Source organism: Lagopus muta, chromosome 1, assembly GCF_023343835.1.
Source record: "Lagopus muta isolate bLagMut1 chromosome 1, bLagMut1 primary, whole genome shotgun sequence".
NCBI lineage: Eukaryota > Metazoa > Chordata > Aves > Galliformes > Phasianidae > Lagopus > Lagopus muta.
The window spans coordinates 114,766,978-114,786,069 of NC_064433.1; the positions used below are offsets into that span (position 1 = coordinate 114,766,978).

Genomic DNA, 19,092 nt, shown 5'->3' on the forward strand with positions numbered 1-19,092 from the left:
CATAGGTGTAACCACTGCTCTTCACCAGATTTTGCTTCCCTGAAAGGGCTGTATCAGTATATGTTTTATAGCACTAGACAAGTAACCAAGGCTGCATTTCAGGCAAAGAAAGAACCTTCACTTCCTTTGCTTCTGCTTTCATTTCTGTTCAATGTCTATGGAAACCAAAACACTGGGAAGGCTCATCTAGAAGATGTGGTTCTTTGAGGGGCAGCTGCACTGAGATCTCCTCTCTTGGAGTAATACTACCCACTACGTGACAGTAGTGACACTGCAGTGACACCATTGCTACTGTGAAGGAGCGTATGTGAAGAAGCGTGGAAGTTGGCTGGAGGACAAATGCTGCTTGGTGGGTTGTGGGCCGCTGATTGGCGGGGTGAATTCTTGAGTCACTGGTGGGCAGCAGTAGGCAGATAGTTGTATTGCCACCTGCTGCCTATGAGGGGGCATCTGTAAGGCTATCTTCCTGAAAATGGTTAGAAATGCAAAAAATATGGGGCTTCAAAGAGTTCTGGACTGATCACCACCACTGTCAGTGCTGACAGGACTGTGCAGTGATGGAGTTTTGGTCCTAGAAAACAGAGAACCCTGGACAGTCCTATCCTTGGTGTCAGAGGTCTCTTATAGCCCCACCCTTCACTGCTGTGAAGTACTTTAGAATTATATAACAGAATTAAGCACTGAACATTTCAGATGCTTTAAAGTCATTTTAGAGCTATGTACTTTGGCAAATAAAGGAGTGATGTGTTTTCTTTGAAATAAGATATTTATAGCTTACAGCCTTTTTTTTTTCTTTTTTTCCCAAGGTAGTCTCATAAAATTTGAAGATAAGATTTATGGCATTCTACAGAAAATCTCTCCTGAAAGAAACAACCTCTGTGCTATTGTTGAACTATGCAAATACTTCTCACCAGGTACACTCTAACAACCAGCCTTAGGAAGAAATCTGATATGCAGTTACTCGCTGTGATGATGTTTTTTTTCTGAATGTGTTGTGTTCTTCTGCAGGTAGAGAGGCTATTCACAGTATGTATACTGTGCCTGTTAGTCTGCATCTGTTTGGTTGACAAAGGTTCAGAGACTATATAACCAATCTCCCTGATCATGGGAAAGTTCATTTTACAATTTTATGAGCAGTACTCGGTTTACTTACTGCAGAAGGCAAAGAATGAGTAACTGGAATGTACGCTGCTGAAGAAGCAGTTCAAGGGTGGAGTGTCTGTTTCTCAGGCAGTCTTACAAAATATGCCTTACCTCCTCACTGCAAATCTTATGAGGCCCGAACTGCCCTTCTCTCCTTAGTGCCTTTACACACATTCATGCAGCAGGTGATTCTGAGCACCTTTTGGGTTTGTGGGCTAGGGAAGTGAAAATGTAAAAGAATGATTTCTACCAGTCTGAAGTAAAAGGAGCTTCTCAATTATGAAATGCCTTCATAGCAGTCATTTTTTTAGGAGACAGAGCAAAGTTTCCTCTCCCCTCACTACTGATACACCTGCTGTTCCTCATTTCAGCTGATCACGTTAACAGACATCTCACTGCTTGCAAGGTATGTCCAAACTCTTAATCCTCATGACTTTAGCTGGCCAATTTACGTATCAAAGGAGATAAATTAGATATATGATTATCTGCTCCCCTCCTTTCCTGCTGACCACAGTTTACCAGTACAGATTGGATCAATCTGTCCCTTTCAGTGCTATGAATCAGGGTGCTGTTAATTTTTTCTCTTTCCTGGGCTGCTATAAGAGCTGCATATTGGATGGGTAGTGCCTTTCTGTTGTCAGGAAGAGCTGGTAAAACCTGCTCAGCTCATCCCAGAGGTCATCATACTTGACAGGAAAGCAACAGAACAGTTGAAGTTATTTCTTTACAGCCCTCTTCTTAGAGCTGCAAGGCAGCAAGAGAGTGACCAAGCATATTCTGCTTTTTAGAAGAGCTTGTGCTTGATGCTTGGTGCTTTACCTGGGATCATGGAGAGGCTGTGAGGCATAACTGTGGAGATGTGGAGATATACTTCTCAGCTTGCCAGTCTTTTCTTCAGGGTGATGTACCTGACTTAAACACAAGCGAACAGCATGTCCAACTGGGCAGTCATCAGGGACCTGTCATCTCAGTTGACCTCAGCAGTCTCACTATAGAACCTGCAGACCTACAGGACAATAGCACGTACAACATGTCTACCTTTCTCACACTCCAGACTCTGTAAGTAATAAGCATACAATTTGCTTTATGGGCAGAAAGCAGCTATAATCCAGAAGAGGAGTGAGTTTTGCTTTGGCATAACAGTATTGAGTCCAAAGTGCAGAATTCTGGTACACAGCTACCTGTAAATTACTGTGATCGCTGCATCGCATATCACACCTGGGTGAGTCTGGATTGTTGTGAAATATTTCCTACTTATTTGTAGTAGTAGTGAATTCATAGCAGAATGTCAATTACACTCTGCTATAAAATGCTCCTCAGCCTGGTATCTGGGTGTATATAATTATTTTATTGTCTTTTCTTTTCCTTGACTGACTTTGCATGAAAGGCTGCTCAGTTTTTAAGATGATGCTGAAGCACATCCAATTTCTGATGACCTATCTAGTTCTTTCCTTATGAAAATATCTACTAAGTTACTAAGATGTCAACTACCAATCAAACAAAACTTAAACAGCAAATTAAGGGGGGAAAAAAAAAAAAAAAAAAGGAAATAATCAACTTTACCTGATACACATGGCCCCTACATTTTTTCAGTATTTCTAGAATACCCAGAGCAATACAAACATTATTTAATACTGACTTTAAATTAAACTTCTCAGTTTATTAGGTACTACTCCTACTTTTCCTTTTGGTTCCTTGAGGCCAGCAGTCAGACTTATTCCAATAATATCTTTTTCTATGGAAATGTGGCCTTTGGCTTCTCCTTTGGTTTGCTTTCTGTTAGTTTCCAGTTTTGCTTCCAGATTTCAGTGATAACTGAAATCACTTTAATTTGTTTCCTTTTTGAGTAACCAAAGTCACAAGACTTTTTTTCCTGAAAGTTTCATATGAGCTAATAGTTGCTATTAATTGATTTTAATGCACATGTGTCTTGCTCATAGATGTGTAGAAACATGAAGTAGGCAGAATAGCCTGACTTGTGAAATATCAAAAGTTGCTGTAATCATAAAAATCTTCCTTTGACTTTAGTCTCCATATTTCTTCTTTGTAATTGTTCTATTACTTCTTCATGTTATTATGCACTCAGCTTTTATTTACTGCATTGTTGTGCTTACAGTCCCATGTTTTCATGTACTGTGTTGGTGTGATTTCAAACATCACTGTTATTTTATGTTACAGTAACAACAAATACTTACAAAGAAGTATTTGTTGTCTTTTGTACTGAGTTCTGTATTTTCTACTTCCTTACAACGTAGAATCCCACAGTAGCTGAGGTTGGCAGTGCCTCTGAAATTTCTCTACTACAGGTTCTGTGGAGGGCAGGGTCAGTGAGACTTTTTGATGTTTCAAACACCTCCAAGGGTAGGAACTCCCCTGCCAAGTATTTATGCACATGAATGAACTGACCTGAGCCTCCTCTTCTTGAAACTGAGCAGCCTCTGCCTTTCCTCTTGGGTCAGATTCTTCAGTCCTTTCATTACCTTTGTGGCCCTGTGCTGAACTTGCTCCAGTGTGCACAGGGGATCTTCTACAGGGGATCCCAAACCTGGGCCAGCACTCCAGATGTATCTCACCAGGCCTGAGCAGAGGGCAAGGATCAGCTCTCTTCAATCTGCTGGCAATGCTCTGTCTAGTGCAGCACAGAAAGTTACTATCCTTCTTTGCTACAAGGATGCATTGATGACTTTTTTTTTTTTTCGTGTTCTAGATTATTCCTAAATTCTTGTGTTATTGCTATCCCAGTCTTCCTGAATATATCTTCTGCAAGCCCTCCAAACAACACAACATCAAACGTACACTTTTCAGTAATGTACTGAGTCCTACTTCAAAGCAAATGGGTTTGTTGTTTTCAGAAATCACCCTGGATCCACTTTTTTCTTTCATTGCTTTCCTCGTATTTATGCAGTTTAAAACTCTACTGCTATCCTGCTATCACCTTTCCTTGCAAACTCTCTTTTATTTTTCACCTGAAAAAGTTTCCTTGGTTTATTATGCATATATAATTGATTTTCCTTTTCCTTTTTCCTTTTTCCTTTTTCCTTTTTCCTTTTTCCTTTTTCCTTTTTCCTTTTTCCTTTTTCCTTTTTCCTTTTTCCTTTTTCCTTTTTCCTTTTTCCTTTTTCCTTTTTCCTTTTTCCTTTTTCCTTTTCCTTTTCCTTTTCCTTTTCCTTTTCCTTTTCCTTTTCTTTTTTGTTCTGTTGCAGATTCCCTACTTCCCCAGTCATCTCTGATCACAGAATGGCCTGAGTTGGAAGAATCATGAAGCTCCAACCCCCCTGCCATATGCAGGGCCACCAATCTCCCCATTTAATACTAGACCAGGCTGCCCAGGGCCCCATCCAACCTGGTCTTGAACACCTCTAGGGATGGGGCATCCACAACCTCTTTAGACAGCCTGTGCCAGCACCTCACCACTCTCGTAGTAAAGAACTTCACTGTTGTAAGCCTTGTGAAGACAGCACCTCAATTCAGACACCATTTTTAATGTTATTTTACTACTTGGGAATCTGAGCTGAAAAAATGTATTTTCTTGGCTGCTGAAAAGATGTAAAAGCAAGAAGTTAAGGATGTGGTAATCAGTGAAAATAAAAGTCAGTGCGTGAGAAAAATACACAGTAAATACAGCCAGCTGCCACTGGGTGGCTCTCCCTGGAAAGTACAGACATGTGCCAGTACAACTAAAATAACCAGACTTCTGTAATACCTCGGATTTCTGCAATTTTTCATGGAACTTTGTTACAGTATCAGAAAATCCCTTAGTAGCCCGAGTGGTTTCAAATTTATTATGTTATGTTGGCATATTCTAAAAAACTACAAAAAGAGGGGAAAAGACTATCTATTGCACAATCCCGTTTGCTAGATGAAAACTTTTTCTCTGATATCTTGAAGCCTCACCAGCAGTGATTAACAGTCAGTACACCAAGAAGTAGTTTAGCAGCACAAGATGTGATTTAGTTTGTTAAACCTAAAAACTCAATAAAGCTAAAAGAATCAATACAAAATTAGAATGTGTATCATGTGGTAGGCTCTTGTACAGGTAGGCAGTGTTACAGCCTGTTTCTGTTGCCATTGGATATAGCATGGAAGTTTTATAATTAACTAATTCTTATTTTGGAATTACACACCTAATCTTGGTTTATGAAGGAGTCCATCCAGGCACAGAAGAAATCTGATCAATGGAAAGCCATGAAGAAATCAGCAGCTCCCTGCTGATACTGCAGTGAGCTGGTCCTGTGGAGATGAATGGTATTCTTTGTCCTCAAGGCACAGCAGATGAAACAAGCTGCTCCTCTCTACAGATGGGAATTGCTGAAGGTTAAGCTTATTAAATTTGGAGACCTGCTGAGAAGGGAATGAAGAGCTCACCCAAAGGCAAAAAGTCAGAAAAAGGTTCTTGGGAGAAGAAAACCAAGGGGAAGAGAGAATGGCAGGCTGCACCCTGCTCTGGTAACATTGGCAAAACAATGTCAGCATCCTCTTCTAGGACTGTGTTGTTGGCTGCAGGAGTCTCCACTTCAGACACTGCACTGTACAAAATAAACATCATATATTGAATAAAAAGTGGAAATACACCCCAAGCAGACAAAGAGGTTCCTGATATGTCTTACCAAGGATCTAATTCTGACGCCTTTCTGATACATAGGGTGTAACTGCTTAATTAAGTGAGCAGATAGGAGTAACCATTTTGGACATGTGAAACAAAGAATGCATTGTAATACAATGTGTTCCAAGAAGCTGGCGTTCCTGCAGTAGGAAATTATCTGTCATTATGGAATTGAGATACAGACTTAAGCTTTTTTTATTCTGCAGTAGCATTTAAGTGTAGTGATCTGGAACAGCTGCTTAATTTATTTACAGCCAGAAGTGCATTTGCTACATGCACTGAGATTTACAAACAAAGAATGATAATGAAGGTATATTTTTCACCTTGTTTCCAGAAATATTTAGATGGTTTTGAGCATTTAAAGAAGTTTTCAGAGCATGCAAAGCATTAAACAAAACTGAAGAAAGAGTACCTGCAAATCTTGACATTTTACTTGGGTAATTTGAAACTCCATGGACTTACAAAGAAAGAATGTATCTTGGGGAAAAATGAAGGAAAATAAAAGGCACTGCTGAATTTCTTCTGTGCAAACTGACTTTTTAAAAAATGGACTAGTCCAACCACAACACAAATTCTATGGAAAGACCAGAACTGACTGATGTCTTTGCATCCTAGAAAGCTTAAAAAATGACCACGGAGGACTCTGCAAGGTGCAAGCACAACAGGTATAGCTGCTGATAGTCCATTTAGTCAAGTTGGCTGCTGAGATGGGAAATAATAAGCTCCATTGCTCAAAGAATAGGTACAGTTTGCTTTCTGAACAGCACAATGCAGTTTCAAGCTGCTCTCTGCTGCTGACTGAAATGCTCCAATGTTTGACAGTATTTACTGTGTACTTCAGTCTCAGTCAGTATCTGTCTATCAATCTGTCTATACATTGTGGATCGCCTTTTATCCTCTTTTGAAGCCAGAGGTGTAAATAAAGCTGGTGACATTTAGATTTTTGCTGTTGTTTGTTTTTGTTCACAATTATCTGTTATTGAATTATCTTTCAAAAAAGAAGAAAAAGTCTCCGACTTTTTCACAGGCATTGTCAATAAGAAGAGGCCATCCAACCCTGAACATTGCCCTTTGACACTTTACAAGCCACTTGTGAATCATACACTACAGATTAAATAACAGGGCTTGTATACTTGTGTGCCTGTGCATAGTTGTTCAAGGAAACCACAACATACTCTCTGCTGTCCGTTGGATCACTTGTACGCTAACGTACTTCATTTGGAATGCACTAGTGCATTTATTTTTATATATTATAACTTTTGGAAAAAAAATATAGGTAAAACAATTTGACCACTCAAGGTTAAAAAAAAAAAAAGGAATGAAGACATGTTGAGATGGAAGGGAAAGAGGGAAAGACCTCTGAACTGTGATAAGAGCAGTCTTCTAATTTGTGTAAAGTAAGAGAGAAGAAAAGAGCATGCACTTGGTGCATACATACCTGCCTGGATACACTAACAGGAAAATTGATTTATTTTCTGCACTTATTCATACTACTGATTTTAAGAAAAGGCAATGGAATAAGGGTCCTCTCAAACACTCCCCATTTATAATTTCTTGAACAGACATTTCACCTACAGCTGGCAGGATGTTAGCTGCCTCTGTTGACAAAGCAGGCCCAGGCTAAGCAGAGATTTATACTAAGCTTCTTTGGTGGAGCAACTCACTTAAAGCATTTCTCTTTTTTGAGGATGGGAATACATTCCTGATGCACTGGACTTGCCATTACATCCTTCAAACAGTAAATGTCCTTTGACCCTCCAGGAATACTCCAGCACCATTCACAAAACCTGGTTGTCTTTCATGCATCTCAAGCTCAGAGAGTGAACTCCACTTGTCCAATGAATTTTAACACTCTGCCCTTGCTAAGAGATGCTGTCTGCCTGGATCTAACTGCAGGCACTGAGGTACTGAGTGCATGCTGGGTCTAACCTTCCTCAAGACAGGGTTTGCAGATACTCCAAAAGCAAAGCCTCACTAACCAGCTAAGCTGTGCTGTTTTGTGGAAGCTGAGATGTCAGAGATCTGAAGACAATAAAATAGAGCTGCTGTGAAGTGCATTTCTGCTTTGACAGGTGTATTTGGTATGACATTCTTGAACTAGATGTCTTGGTATGTCTGTTAAAATGATAAATAATGGTTAAAATTGGGTGTGCCAAATATCTCCAAAATATGAGTACTTTTTCTAGCATTGTTCAGTTCACTAGGGTTTTGTTGGTTTTGTTTGTTTGCTTGTTTTATATAACAGTTAATAAGGAGAAGTCTGGTTGCATGGACTGAATGTGTTGCAATCAGCTATTTATACACAGTTTCATAACAAAGTTTCATTTAGACATAAAAGAGGAAGCAAGTCAAGCGTATTGAAGTTCGGTCAGTTATAAAAACCCCTCATCTCCTAAGGGACTTTCTTTCTATACTTCTGCTATAGAGGATTAGAAGTAAAACACGTCATCTTAGAAGTGAATTTGAAAAGGAAATAAAAACAGAAGGTTGTGTTTTAGGGTAGGATAGAAAGCTTTAAACTGACTGCAAGACAACCAGTATTCTGTACTGCTCTGCTGCTGATCTTCAGAGGTAAGTACATAACATACCATTTGTACATAATGATCTGAAATAATTGCTCTTGCTTACCAAGGTGGCTTGGTTTTGTTTGTATGGTATCACATCTGGTAGCTGGTAAAATGAAGACACGCTTCTCCTGTGTGTTCTTAGTGCATGTGTGTGTTTGCAGAGCCCCAGCCACCATCCACACGCAATTTCTGCTGCCTTAGGAAGCGATAAGAGCATTTCAGAAGTGCTGTCTATCTTCAGAGCCATGACTGACTGTGTCTGTGAATGTAAAAAAAAATATGGGTTGATCTTCCAATCTTTCTAAAGACTCAGAAAGTCATACCAAAATAACGTACTTCAGAATACTTTTAAAGGGAGTCTTATCAGATGTATTGCTTTTGTCATAATTATGGTATTTTTCTTGGTCTTTCTTTACATGGTAGCATGCTGTCCAAATAATCTTAGAAGTGGAGTACACTATTTGTAGACTAGAAATAGAAATAGGCACCATAACAGATAAAATGGGATTTGTATTAAAATATGTTCACAGAAAAATGTTGAGACCTTTTGGGGAAAACAAACAAACAAACAAACAAAAAAAAAAACCACCCAAAATAAAGACATTTTGTCCTTGTGTTTTCCTGATTTACAGCCAATATTCTGGTTCAGTACAAATCCCCAGCATGACATGTATGTACACACACAATATGCACATTTTGCACTCCTTTTTTTACATTCTACAGCAGATGAGATTAATGTTTCAAGGCTTGTTAATGCACTGTTTCCTCTCTCTTCTTCCAGGCAAGATCCTTCAGCATTTTCTATCTGGCATTTTCTATCTAGCTTTACTGTTCATTCTCTTCTGTTCCAGAAAGTGTGTTCTCTTCTCTATCCGTCCCTTGTACTTCAACTGCTTAGATACAAAACATGTCAGTCCAAATAGTTCAGTCATAGCAACAGCCGACAACTCATTAAAATAAAAACAGAAATCTAGAAACATGACATGACTTCCCCCTTGAAGAAAAGCACAGTGTAGATCTACACTATAGTCAGGTTGCCCTTATGAATATGGAGCTTGATCTGTTCCTGCTTCATTTTGTATTAATGCTTACAGCTTTTTGTATTAGATGTGAAATGCTATCAAATAAAATAGACAGTGTCCTAAATATCTCTGTGTAGGTATAGATGATTAAGGAAGGGAAGAGTGAAAAGTGATGAATTAGGCTTGCCTTGAACAAGGCTTCAAGGAACTTCAGCTAATAAAACAGAATAAGATGGGAAGTGATCTAAGAGCTCAAGAAGCTCTGTTTACCTCATAGAGTTTTTGCTGTATTTTTATGGAAGCCTGCCCCACAAAACTCCACACAAAACATCAAACAAATATTAAAAGATTATTTTTAAATGAGAGAAGCCAGCTGCTCTTGGAGGTCACTGGGCAGACATTGGTCAAACAAGAACATGCAACATTACAATAAACATACAAAGCGTATTGCGTCTCTGGGGAAAGTAATACACAGGATTATAATCCTCTCAAACTTTGTTCCCCACAACATTCCCATAACATCCCTTGCAGGAGAGGCTCTCCAAGCTTTCCTGCATCTCTTGAACTATGGAGTTGTGAGTAAAGATAGGCTTGGCTCAAATTTTCTTTTGAGAGAAGACAAAAGCACTGGAGCTAGAGAGCTGTGGGGAGGGAGCATGAAAGGCTTAGCTCATAACTGCTACTGTTGCTGCCAGAACCCTGTGGGGCAGCCCTGTAGGTTCCACATCTTCTGTAGCAGCAGGGAGAGGAAGATACATGCACAGTGGGTAGCATTCCAATGCTTGTGTAGAAACCCCTCTTTGCTAGTCCTCTTCTACTGTGGGCAAAGTAGGACAACTCCAGCCTCAAAAAACAGCCCCAGTGTTTACCCAAGCCAGCTCTGGACACTGGACATAATCTCCATGAAATAGGGTTCAGACACTAAAAATCCTTGGGTTTTGTGCATTAAAAAAAGGCTACACTTATCCATATGAACAGCTAATTTCACTACCTTCTTCACTGACCTGATTTCCTTATGCTGGCTTCCCAGGAGCTGGTAGAAGGTGACCTTTGAGTCCTGCAGCATATGCAGGCTCTCTGTTCCAGCCTAACCTGCTTGCCAGGGGAACTCTTGCATCCATGTGCTGAAGTTTGAGGTGAATCTCAAACCCCTATGAAGGAATTGGTTTCTCCCTAGTCTATGCAAGTGTCTGTTAAGATTGAGAAAAAATGTACCAACGATGGATCCACAGGGTTTGGGTTCCCTTGAGACAGAGACTTTAATTACAGTCCAATCTAGTAAGTCAGAGAGAACTTACTTAAGCAATACTGACAGCTTAACTAAGCAATGCTTAAAGCTACACTGTGCTATAACTTGAACTGAACAACACAACTTCAGTACAGTTCAGAGACTCATTCAGAGAGCTGAAAGCCAGACATACTCCATTTCAAAACAGGCTTGTCTCTTCTGTGAGCTTACAATTTCCTCCGTTTGTGTTGCAAAAGAATGTACTTTTCCCTATGATCTGTGATCCCAGCTGGCACCATGCTCTTTCCATTCTCCCTAGCAACTTCTGATCATGCTCAGGGTTTTTATATAGGTCACCATTCATCACATAACTTTGCGTACACCTCTCAGGCTTTCCTTAAGCTTTTTGCTTGTCCCGAGCCAAGAACTCCTATTCTATGTGCTTGCTTTCAGACTCTAATATGAGGTCTTCAAGCAAACAGTGGCACCATCTCCAAGCATTATATTCCAGCAAATTTGCTGCCACTTAGAAAATAGTAGCAATATCACTGTATTCTCCACATAGCTTTAAACATTCATCCTGCCTTCAGGCTTTTATTCCTCTGAAGAACTGAACAAAAGCCCCAGGGAAGACAATATGACTTTTCAAGAGCTTCTGAGAGTGATAAGGGCTATGATAACATAGCAAACACTGTAAGTCAGACAGCCTTCTCCCTGTGCTTCCACTGCAATCTGTGCTTAGGTAAGATGCAGATAGCTCCCACTGCTGATGCAGTGTCTGCACAAGGAAATATCTGCTTGTTCAATTCATATGCAAAGTGCATCAGATCAATATTGTAAACAGGACTGTTTTTCCTTGTGTAACAAAAGTCACACAGTTATTTTCAGGACAAGAGAAGCGAATGTCAAATTTAAGGACCATGAAACTCAAAATATTGAAAGGCAGTAGATACAGCTCCGATGCACTTAGAATCTTAGTGTATATACATGTGTACAGTACAAAAGGGGGATTAAGAGAAGGGACACAAGAAAGCAGAATTAATGAGAACTGTCATCCCTGTCTCATATAAAGTACAGGAATTAAGGGTGACCCAGCTGAGTGCCCAGCCATCAGCAGTGATGGAATAATGTGACATGGCTATATATTATTAGGATCAGAGAGACACACGTAGCTCACTTAGCATTCCAGCTCTGAACACTGAGCTCTGAACACTGCCTATCAAAATATCAATTAGATTTCCTAGCAGTTCTGTGAGTGCTGTCAGATGAGTGCCACAGCCCTTGCAACCTTCCAAGGGTAGTCCTGTAACTCCAAGAGCCAAGTATATAAATCCTAAGCAAGATGGGGGCCTAATGTTTTTGAATTTGCTATTATTCCAGTCTCAGACTGTGTGCTCTGAACCTCTGAAAACAAGTACTGCAGAAGGCAGCATGAAGAAATGAAACCAGCAGTTTCATTTCCTTAATGCATCACCTTATGACAGAAACAAGATACATCTGGGCAGTAGGAAAGACAGACATGTCACATGCTACCTGAGCACACGTGGCTTTGTGCATTTTGGTTAAAAAGTGAACAGGCCAAGTGTTATATTTTCACTCATTTCTCAGAATCAACATTAAAAGTATGTGTGGGAATAACTGCATAGCAATTTCATGTTCAAGACTGCCTAAGTTAGTGATAATTTGACACTAAATCTCTCTGGCCCACTGTGAGCAAAGGAAGGGAACAGCTCTTGCATTGCACAAGGAGAAGGAGGAGAGAGAGGTGGGCTTACAAGCTGAGCAGTTCAAGCACTTGGGTAAGATCTCTCTTGTGGTACTTCATCCACAGCTAAAATCTAAAGCAAGGCAACAGCAAGGTACCTTAAGGAATGCCAGGCCCCAAATAAGTATGTTGTTTTTTTGCCTCTTGTGTAAATAGAGTATATTTCACTAAATGCTACTAAATGCTGTTGGTGCGAAATCCCACATGACTTGCAGCAGCAGAGGGGCTCCAGGGTCACCAAAGTGTTTGGATACATTTAATTTTCACAAATATTTCCTTCTGAGGGAAGTTTACTTTTCTTCCAGCTGCCTTCTTCTTAATGTGGAAATGATTTATTTCCCTTCTGGAGAAAGTATCAAGCTGTTTTCTTGCCAACATCTGCATAAAGTCCATAGTCAGGATTTAGCCAACATTTATTACTACTACAGCATTTGGCACTAGCAACTGTAGCACAAGAAAAGTCTGACTAAGAAATGAAAATTTTACCAAATTTTCTTTTTCAATCTTGTAAATGAAGAATCTAACAGTCAACAACAGCATGGAGTAGTACAGCATGTGCCAGAGAGATCCCACCTCCCCACTCACAGTGTGAGGCATAGTGCTCCTTCACAGCAGGTGCTTTGAGAAATAACTGGGACATATGCTCAAATGCTGCACAGACAATACCCATAAGGATTAAAATGATATGAATGGATTAAACAGTAAGTGAAAGAAGTAATCACTGTTTACACAAAGACAATCTGTTTGCTTCTCTATCACAAGATACTTTGTACTAAGGAAAAATCTATCTATGTAACTAAGATTTATGTTCTCGTTGCTGGACCACACAATTTCTTTATGACATCTTTCCTATGAATCATTTCCTTGACATCTGTTTAAATAAAAGACACAAAGGTGGACTTAAAAACAATTATATGGCAGTGGAACTGCTTAGACTTGGGCAGAACATTTGGTGACATGCAGAGACATTTCTGTTCCTGCTAGTGAGTCTTATTTGTCATTGACATCTACACAGATTTTGAAACTGAGCTACCAGGAGAGGATCAGTGGCTGCTAGAACCAAAAAGATGATTTCAGAGCTTATGAATGCATGCCTTGCTTATGCCACTGACATTTTAATGTCTAAAAACTACAGACAATTATATCCAGCTTATCATGGAATCATGAAATTGTTTGTGTTGGAAGGGATCAATAAAGGTCATCTAGTCCAAATCTCCTGCAGTGAACAGGGACACCTACAGCTACATCAGATTGTTCAGAGCTGCCTCCAGCCTGGCCTTGAATGTCTCCAGGGATGGGGCATCCACTACCTCTCTAAGCAACCTGTTTCAATGTCTCACCACCTTCACTGTAAAAAAAAAACAAAACAACAACAAACTTTTTCTTTATATCCAGTCTAAATCTTTCCTCTTTTAGTTCAAAATTATTCCCCTTGTCTATCACCGCAGACCCTCATAAATAGTCTGTCCCCTTCCTTTTTATATCCCCCCGTCAGATAATGAAAGGCCACTATCAGGTCTTCCCTTCCCTTCCCCTTCTCATCTCTGGGGTGAACAGCCCCAGCTCTCTCAGCCTGTTGTTCCATCATACAAGAGTTGTTCCATCCCTTGGATCATTTTTGTGGCCCTGCTCTGGGTGCACTCTAACAGGTTCGTGTCTCTCAGGTACTGAGCACTCCACATCTGGACGCAGTACTCCACGTGAAGCCTCACCAGTGCAGAGTAGAGGGGCAGGATCACCTCCCTGACCTGCTTCTTTTGATGCAGCCCAGAATGCAGTTGGCTTTCTGAGCTGTGAGGGCACACTGCTGGTCCAACTTGCCATCCATCAGGACCCCCAGGTCCTTTCTGACAGGTCTGTGCTCCATCCTTTCATCCCCCAGCTTGTACTGACAGTGGAAGTTGCCACAACCCAGGTGCAAGACCTTACATTATTTGGCTTTGTTGAACCTCCTGATGTTCTCTTGGGCCCACTGCTCAGGCCTATACAGGTTGCTCATGCAAAAGTAGTAAATGCTAATTTCACAATCTGAGAATTTTTTGTGAAAGGGGAACCACACTTGCAGTCATTGATCAGTATAGAAAAGACAGAGTTACACTCTAAATATGAATCTAAAATTAACTTAGTTCAGAAACAGATGACAAACCAAACACAGTAGAAGTTGCTTCAGAGTATTTGGAAAAGGTGGGGAAAACCCTTGGCTTCTGAACTGAAATCACAAGCAAAAATATGCATATTTAAGCATGAACTATTACAGCAGTTATTACTGCAACAAACAACTTGCTGTTCCTCTCTTCTGAACTCACTTGTCTTTGGATGGATTATTCATACAGGCCCCTCAAAGAAAGACACTGAGGCTCTGGAATGTGCCCAAAGAATGGCAACAAAACTGGTGAGGGGTCTGGAGCACAAGTCTTATGAGGAGCAGCTGAGGGAGCTGGGATTGTTCAGTCTGGAGAAGAGGAGGCTCAGAGGAGACCTCATTGCACTGTACAACTTCCTGAAGGGAGGTTGTGGTGAGGAGGAGTTTGGTCTTTTCTCCCAGGCAGCAAATAGCACCTGAGGAAATGGCCACAAGTTGTGCCAGAGGAGGTTTAGATTAGACACGAGGAAGAACTTTTTCTCTCAGAGGGTGGTCAGGCACTGGAATGGCTGCCCAGGGAGGAGGTGGAGTCACCGTCCCTGGCAGTGTTCAAGAGGCGCCTGGATGAGGAGCTACAAGAGGTGGTTTAGTAGCCTGTGGTAGCAAGGTAATGAGAGGACAGTTGTACTAGATGATCTTGCAGGTCCTTTCCAACCTTGTGATTCTATGATTCTATACCACATGCTATGTTATACAGAATATACTTAGACGTGATGGAGTTAACATCACAATAGGGAAACAAATCAATTATTTTACTACATCTCTCAGAAAGACAGATGCTTGTTAATGCCCAAATTGGAAAGATATCTCTGTAGCTAGTAACAGAACTGTGAGTATAGTTACCACTCAATGACTTGGTAATAAACTAATGATTTCTTGTCATTTTTCTGTCTGCTGGTGGTTCCTTTGCTTTCTTGAAGGATGCTGTCAGAAGGTTACCTTTACAGAATTGCCTACCTCTGTGAAGACTCTGAGCTCTGCACCAGCCAAGCAGTGGAGGAAATGGTGTATGAAATGAGGGCCATTAATTGTTCCTCCAGGGATGAAGCACAAGGAAAAAGCCTCCTTCAGAGATGCAGATCTGCTGGCAAATGCATTTCTTCAATTCACTCTAGAGGTAGCAAACATAGCAGAAGGCAGAAAGACAAACTCCAACAGCCCATGCAGCACCCACTGCCTGAAGGGCAGGCGTCTCCAGCTATGGATGTCTGTGAAGGGCTGGCAAGAAGAGACACCTACCTGGTTCCATCCTCCTGCAAAAGCATTTGCAAGAACTACAGTGATTTGCACATAGCTGGGGACTGCGTGGTGCCTATTAGCTCGGTGGCAACCGATTTTACCTGTGACAGTGGCATAGGCCCCTTCCTGGAGTCCTCAGAGATTCCTCCACCTATGGAGTCCATGCGGGTCCCCCCCAGCGAGACAGGCCGCAAGCAGGCTCAAGGCTTCTCATCATGCTGGCGCGTGACAAGCTTGGTGCCACACCAGCAGCCCCTCTCTGACTCAGCCCTCAACGACTACCTGGAGCAGAAGCTGATGGAGCTGTACAAGCAGTACATCATGGACAGCACAGCCAACAGGGCATCCCCCACACAGATCCTGGCCTCAGAGCTCATCATGACTAATGTAGACCAAATCAGCACACAGATATCACGAGAGAGGAAAATGGAGACCACCAAGGCCAAGGACATTGTCATCAGCCGCTTCTTGCAAATAGCCAGTGAACAAATATTCTCAGAAATTAGCACACCCAGTCTGCATATTTCCCAGTATAGCAACACTAATGCATAGTATTAGAATGTCTGCAGCTAGAAAGCTCTTACATTCTGAAAACTCAATTTTTAGTTTTTTTCTTTTAAGGCATCTTTCTGCTTCATAAAAATTTATTTTCTGTCTACCAGTTTAACCTCCCAGCACATATTAAGTAAAAATATCTGTACTGCACAGATGTCCCTCTATCACGTGCCAGATGGTATATAGTTAAAAAAAAAAAAAGTATTCCCAAAGACTTATTTCAATGAGCCATAGATATTAAAAATATTTTGGTAGAAAAACGACTAGGAATGTATGACACTCTTCCAGGTGTTCTCCTTATTCCCCCTTACCTGACATCTCATTTCAACTTTCCTTCCCTGAAATCTGCCCTACTACCTGAGGGCCTGCAAGAAGCTATCACTTACAACACTGAAAGTACGGGGATTGCACAGCCACAGAAACAGAGAATTTAGTCTGGCCCACCTCCTGCCCCAAACAGCTTCACTTATGTCACCCCTTCATGTGTTTTTATAAATCATTTGTTCCTAATGTTATCAAGTGATAGACACTTCAGAGTTTATTCTATACTAACTCTAATTATTCTATTGGTGTCTTCCTATTAAAACATTTCTGCAAGCAAAAACTCTTTCCAGACAGACATCATCAGTGGGAGCATGCATGTGTAGCTGCACTGTATGAACTGAACTTCTATGGTGGGTGCTGGTGACCTATGACAGACAGATACCATATTGGTCAACAGCCTGCATCTGTGGAGTGGCCACATGGGATAGTGGTGATAATAAAATGAATTCTACTTCATCTTCGCCTCTTTTTAGGAGATTCCAAATTGAAAAATAAAGGCTAAGTCAAAGCCTCAGTGATTAGTGTGAACAATTCCTTTGACCTTTGGTCAAGGTCAGCTGAACCTAATATATTTCTAATAGAAAGGTCCTTTTCTGTAAAACTTTAGCTCTTAAGAAGAAGAAAATAGTAATTTGCTGCCTCATGGACAAGGATGATTACCTGATTTGATATGTAAACACACTGGCAATGCCAATCCATGATTGGCTGAATTTCCAAATGTAAGTATAATGTAAATACTAATTTATAATGTAAATATTCATCAGATGTTTTTATGTTAGTGATTCAACTCTGTTGTTTTGTGCCTTTTTCTTTTAAATGTGAAGCATGCATTTATGTGTATTTCCAAACAATGTAGTGTAGTAAAAATCTCAGTTTATTTCATAGCTGCTCTCTTCCCAAGGTTACTGGGATAGCTCAGTATACTTTCTTGCTTGTACAGTGAAGGGGTATCTGAAAAGCTGTTACCGTATGATCATTTCATGTGTGAATCCGGAGATCATACGTCTGTTGCCATAGCAGCCTACCCCAATACTATCATTCAGCAATACAAGATGGATAATTCTTGGTTTACAGTATTTCTGGAAATCGATCAAATGCAAGTTACAAATAGGAAAATGATATTTGGAAGGGAAACGTCCAAAGTAATGTGTAGTTACACATATACACCCGACACCTCAGAGGCCATACTTGATTCTCAGGCTCAACTTGACTCACTGCATACAGAACATACTGTGTGAACAAAGTGGCATTTTATCATCTATGACTCAGAAGGTGTTGATTCTTCTAACTAGCAGGGCTGTGACTGAGAGCTACAGGAAACATCTGTTTGCCACAACCTCCATTCTGAGAACAGATTTAGGAAATAGTAACAGCACCTGGGGAACAGGGGCCGAGCGGCTTGCCCACAGACTATTGTGGAAACGTGGTCTCATTTACTGGGCTGACCCTTAAGCTGCTGTTTCACAGTGCTGCAGTCAGATTTGGAGCTGGGTATTATGAGGAAAGAGCTACTTCTGCCGTACACTTCAAAGCAGTGCAGACAGATCTGCGGTGTAAGAAAGACAGCAGTGCTGCTGCATTCAGAGGGCACGTTGGATATTTACATGGGATTGATCAATCAGTGGCATATCATCCCATTCATATGAGCTTTTTCCTAAGCAAATTGCTTAGTATGATCACACCTGCTTTCACATAAAGGTCCTACTTCGTGTTTCTGAACTGATATTTGTGAATTTTATTCATGGAACGGTAAAAATCATTGTGGAAACTGATTTATTCTGGAGAGAGAGCATTCAACCACTTCCTCCCAAAACATGACTATTTTCTTTTCTTCTGCCTAAGAATTAATCCCCATTTCACTTTGAGCCCTGGCACGTATCTGTTTCTCACATGAATTATACACCATCCACAGCAGCAAGTAGCTCTTGGACGTGAGGTGATTTTTGCATAAGCAAACAAATATTTTTTACTTTCCATTGTGCTCAGATGAAAGTTCATTACAATGTCTGTTGTCCTCCCATTTAAAACTAATATTTCTCTGCATGAGTGCCTCTCTAGGTGTGCCTGTTTCCTGCTAAAAGCCCTTGGATAGCAATTAGGCTGCTATTACCATGACTCAGGTTGTTATCTAAAGCGATTACCATCTTCTCTCTCCTTCTCCCTCACTCCCTCCCCTCTTCTGCCTCAGGGTCAAACGCTTAAAGAGAGAGATCCCAATTATTTTAGTAGCTCTGTTAAATAATCAATTCTTAGCCAGGGGCACATCATTTCTGGACACAGGCTTATGATAGTGTTGGTGGAGTCCCAGCAGCTGAGGAGTGCGGTTTGAAAGGACAGCATATAGTCTGTCCTCATGGTACTTCCCAGCAGTAGAACTGAGTGACTGAGGCCACTTGAGAAGGCAAAAAGAAGTAACAAAGATTTCAGTAAATAGGTTTTGACCAACTGCCAAGAAGCTAATCTCAGATGGACAGTTTATAACTACCTTGAGCATATTCTAGCA

At 40.8% G+C, this 19,092-nt stretch overlaps 1 protein-coding gene across 1 annotated transcript; it reads left to right on the top strand.

Annotated features, from left to right (window-relative positions):
* The first annotated feature begins 8,157 nt into the window (after nucleotides 1-8,157).
* TASL (TLR adaptor interacting with endolysosomal SLC15A4) lies at nucleotides 8,158-17,376 on the top strand. The gene is made up of 2 exons (XM_048929762.1): nucleotides 8,158-8,317; nucleotides 15,392-17,376. Exon 2 carries the CDS (start codon nucleotides 15,393-15,395, stop codon nucleotides 16,260-16,262), a length of 870 nt encoding a protein of 289 aa, XP_048785719.1. The 5' UTR covers nucleotides 8,158-8,317; nucleotide 15,392; the 3' UTR covers nucleotides 16,263-17,376.
* The last annotated feature ends 1,716 nt before the right edge of the window (nucleotides 17,377-19,092 follow it).

Coding starts and splice junctions, on each gene's coding strand:
- TASL (XM_048929762.1), top strand. CDS start 15,393: ATGCTGTCAGAAGGTTACCTTTACAGAATTGCCTACCTCTGTGAAGAC.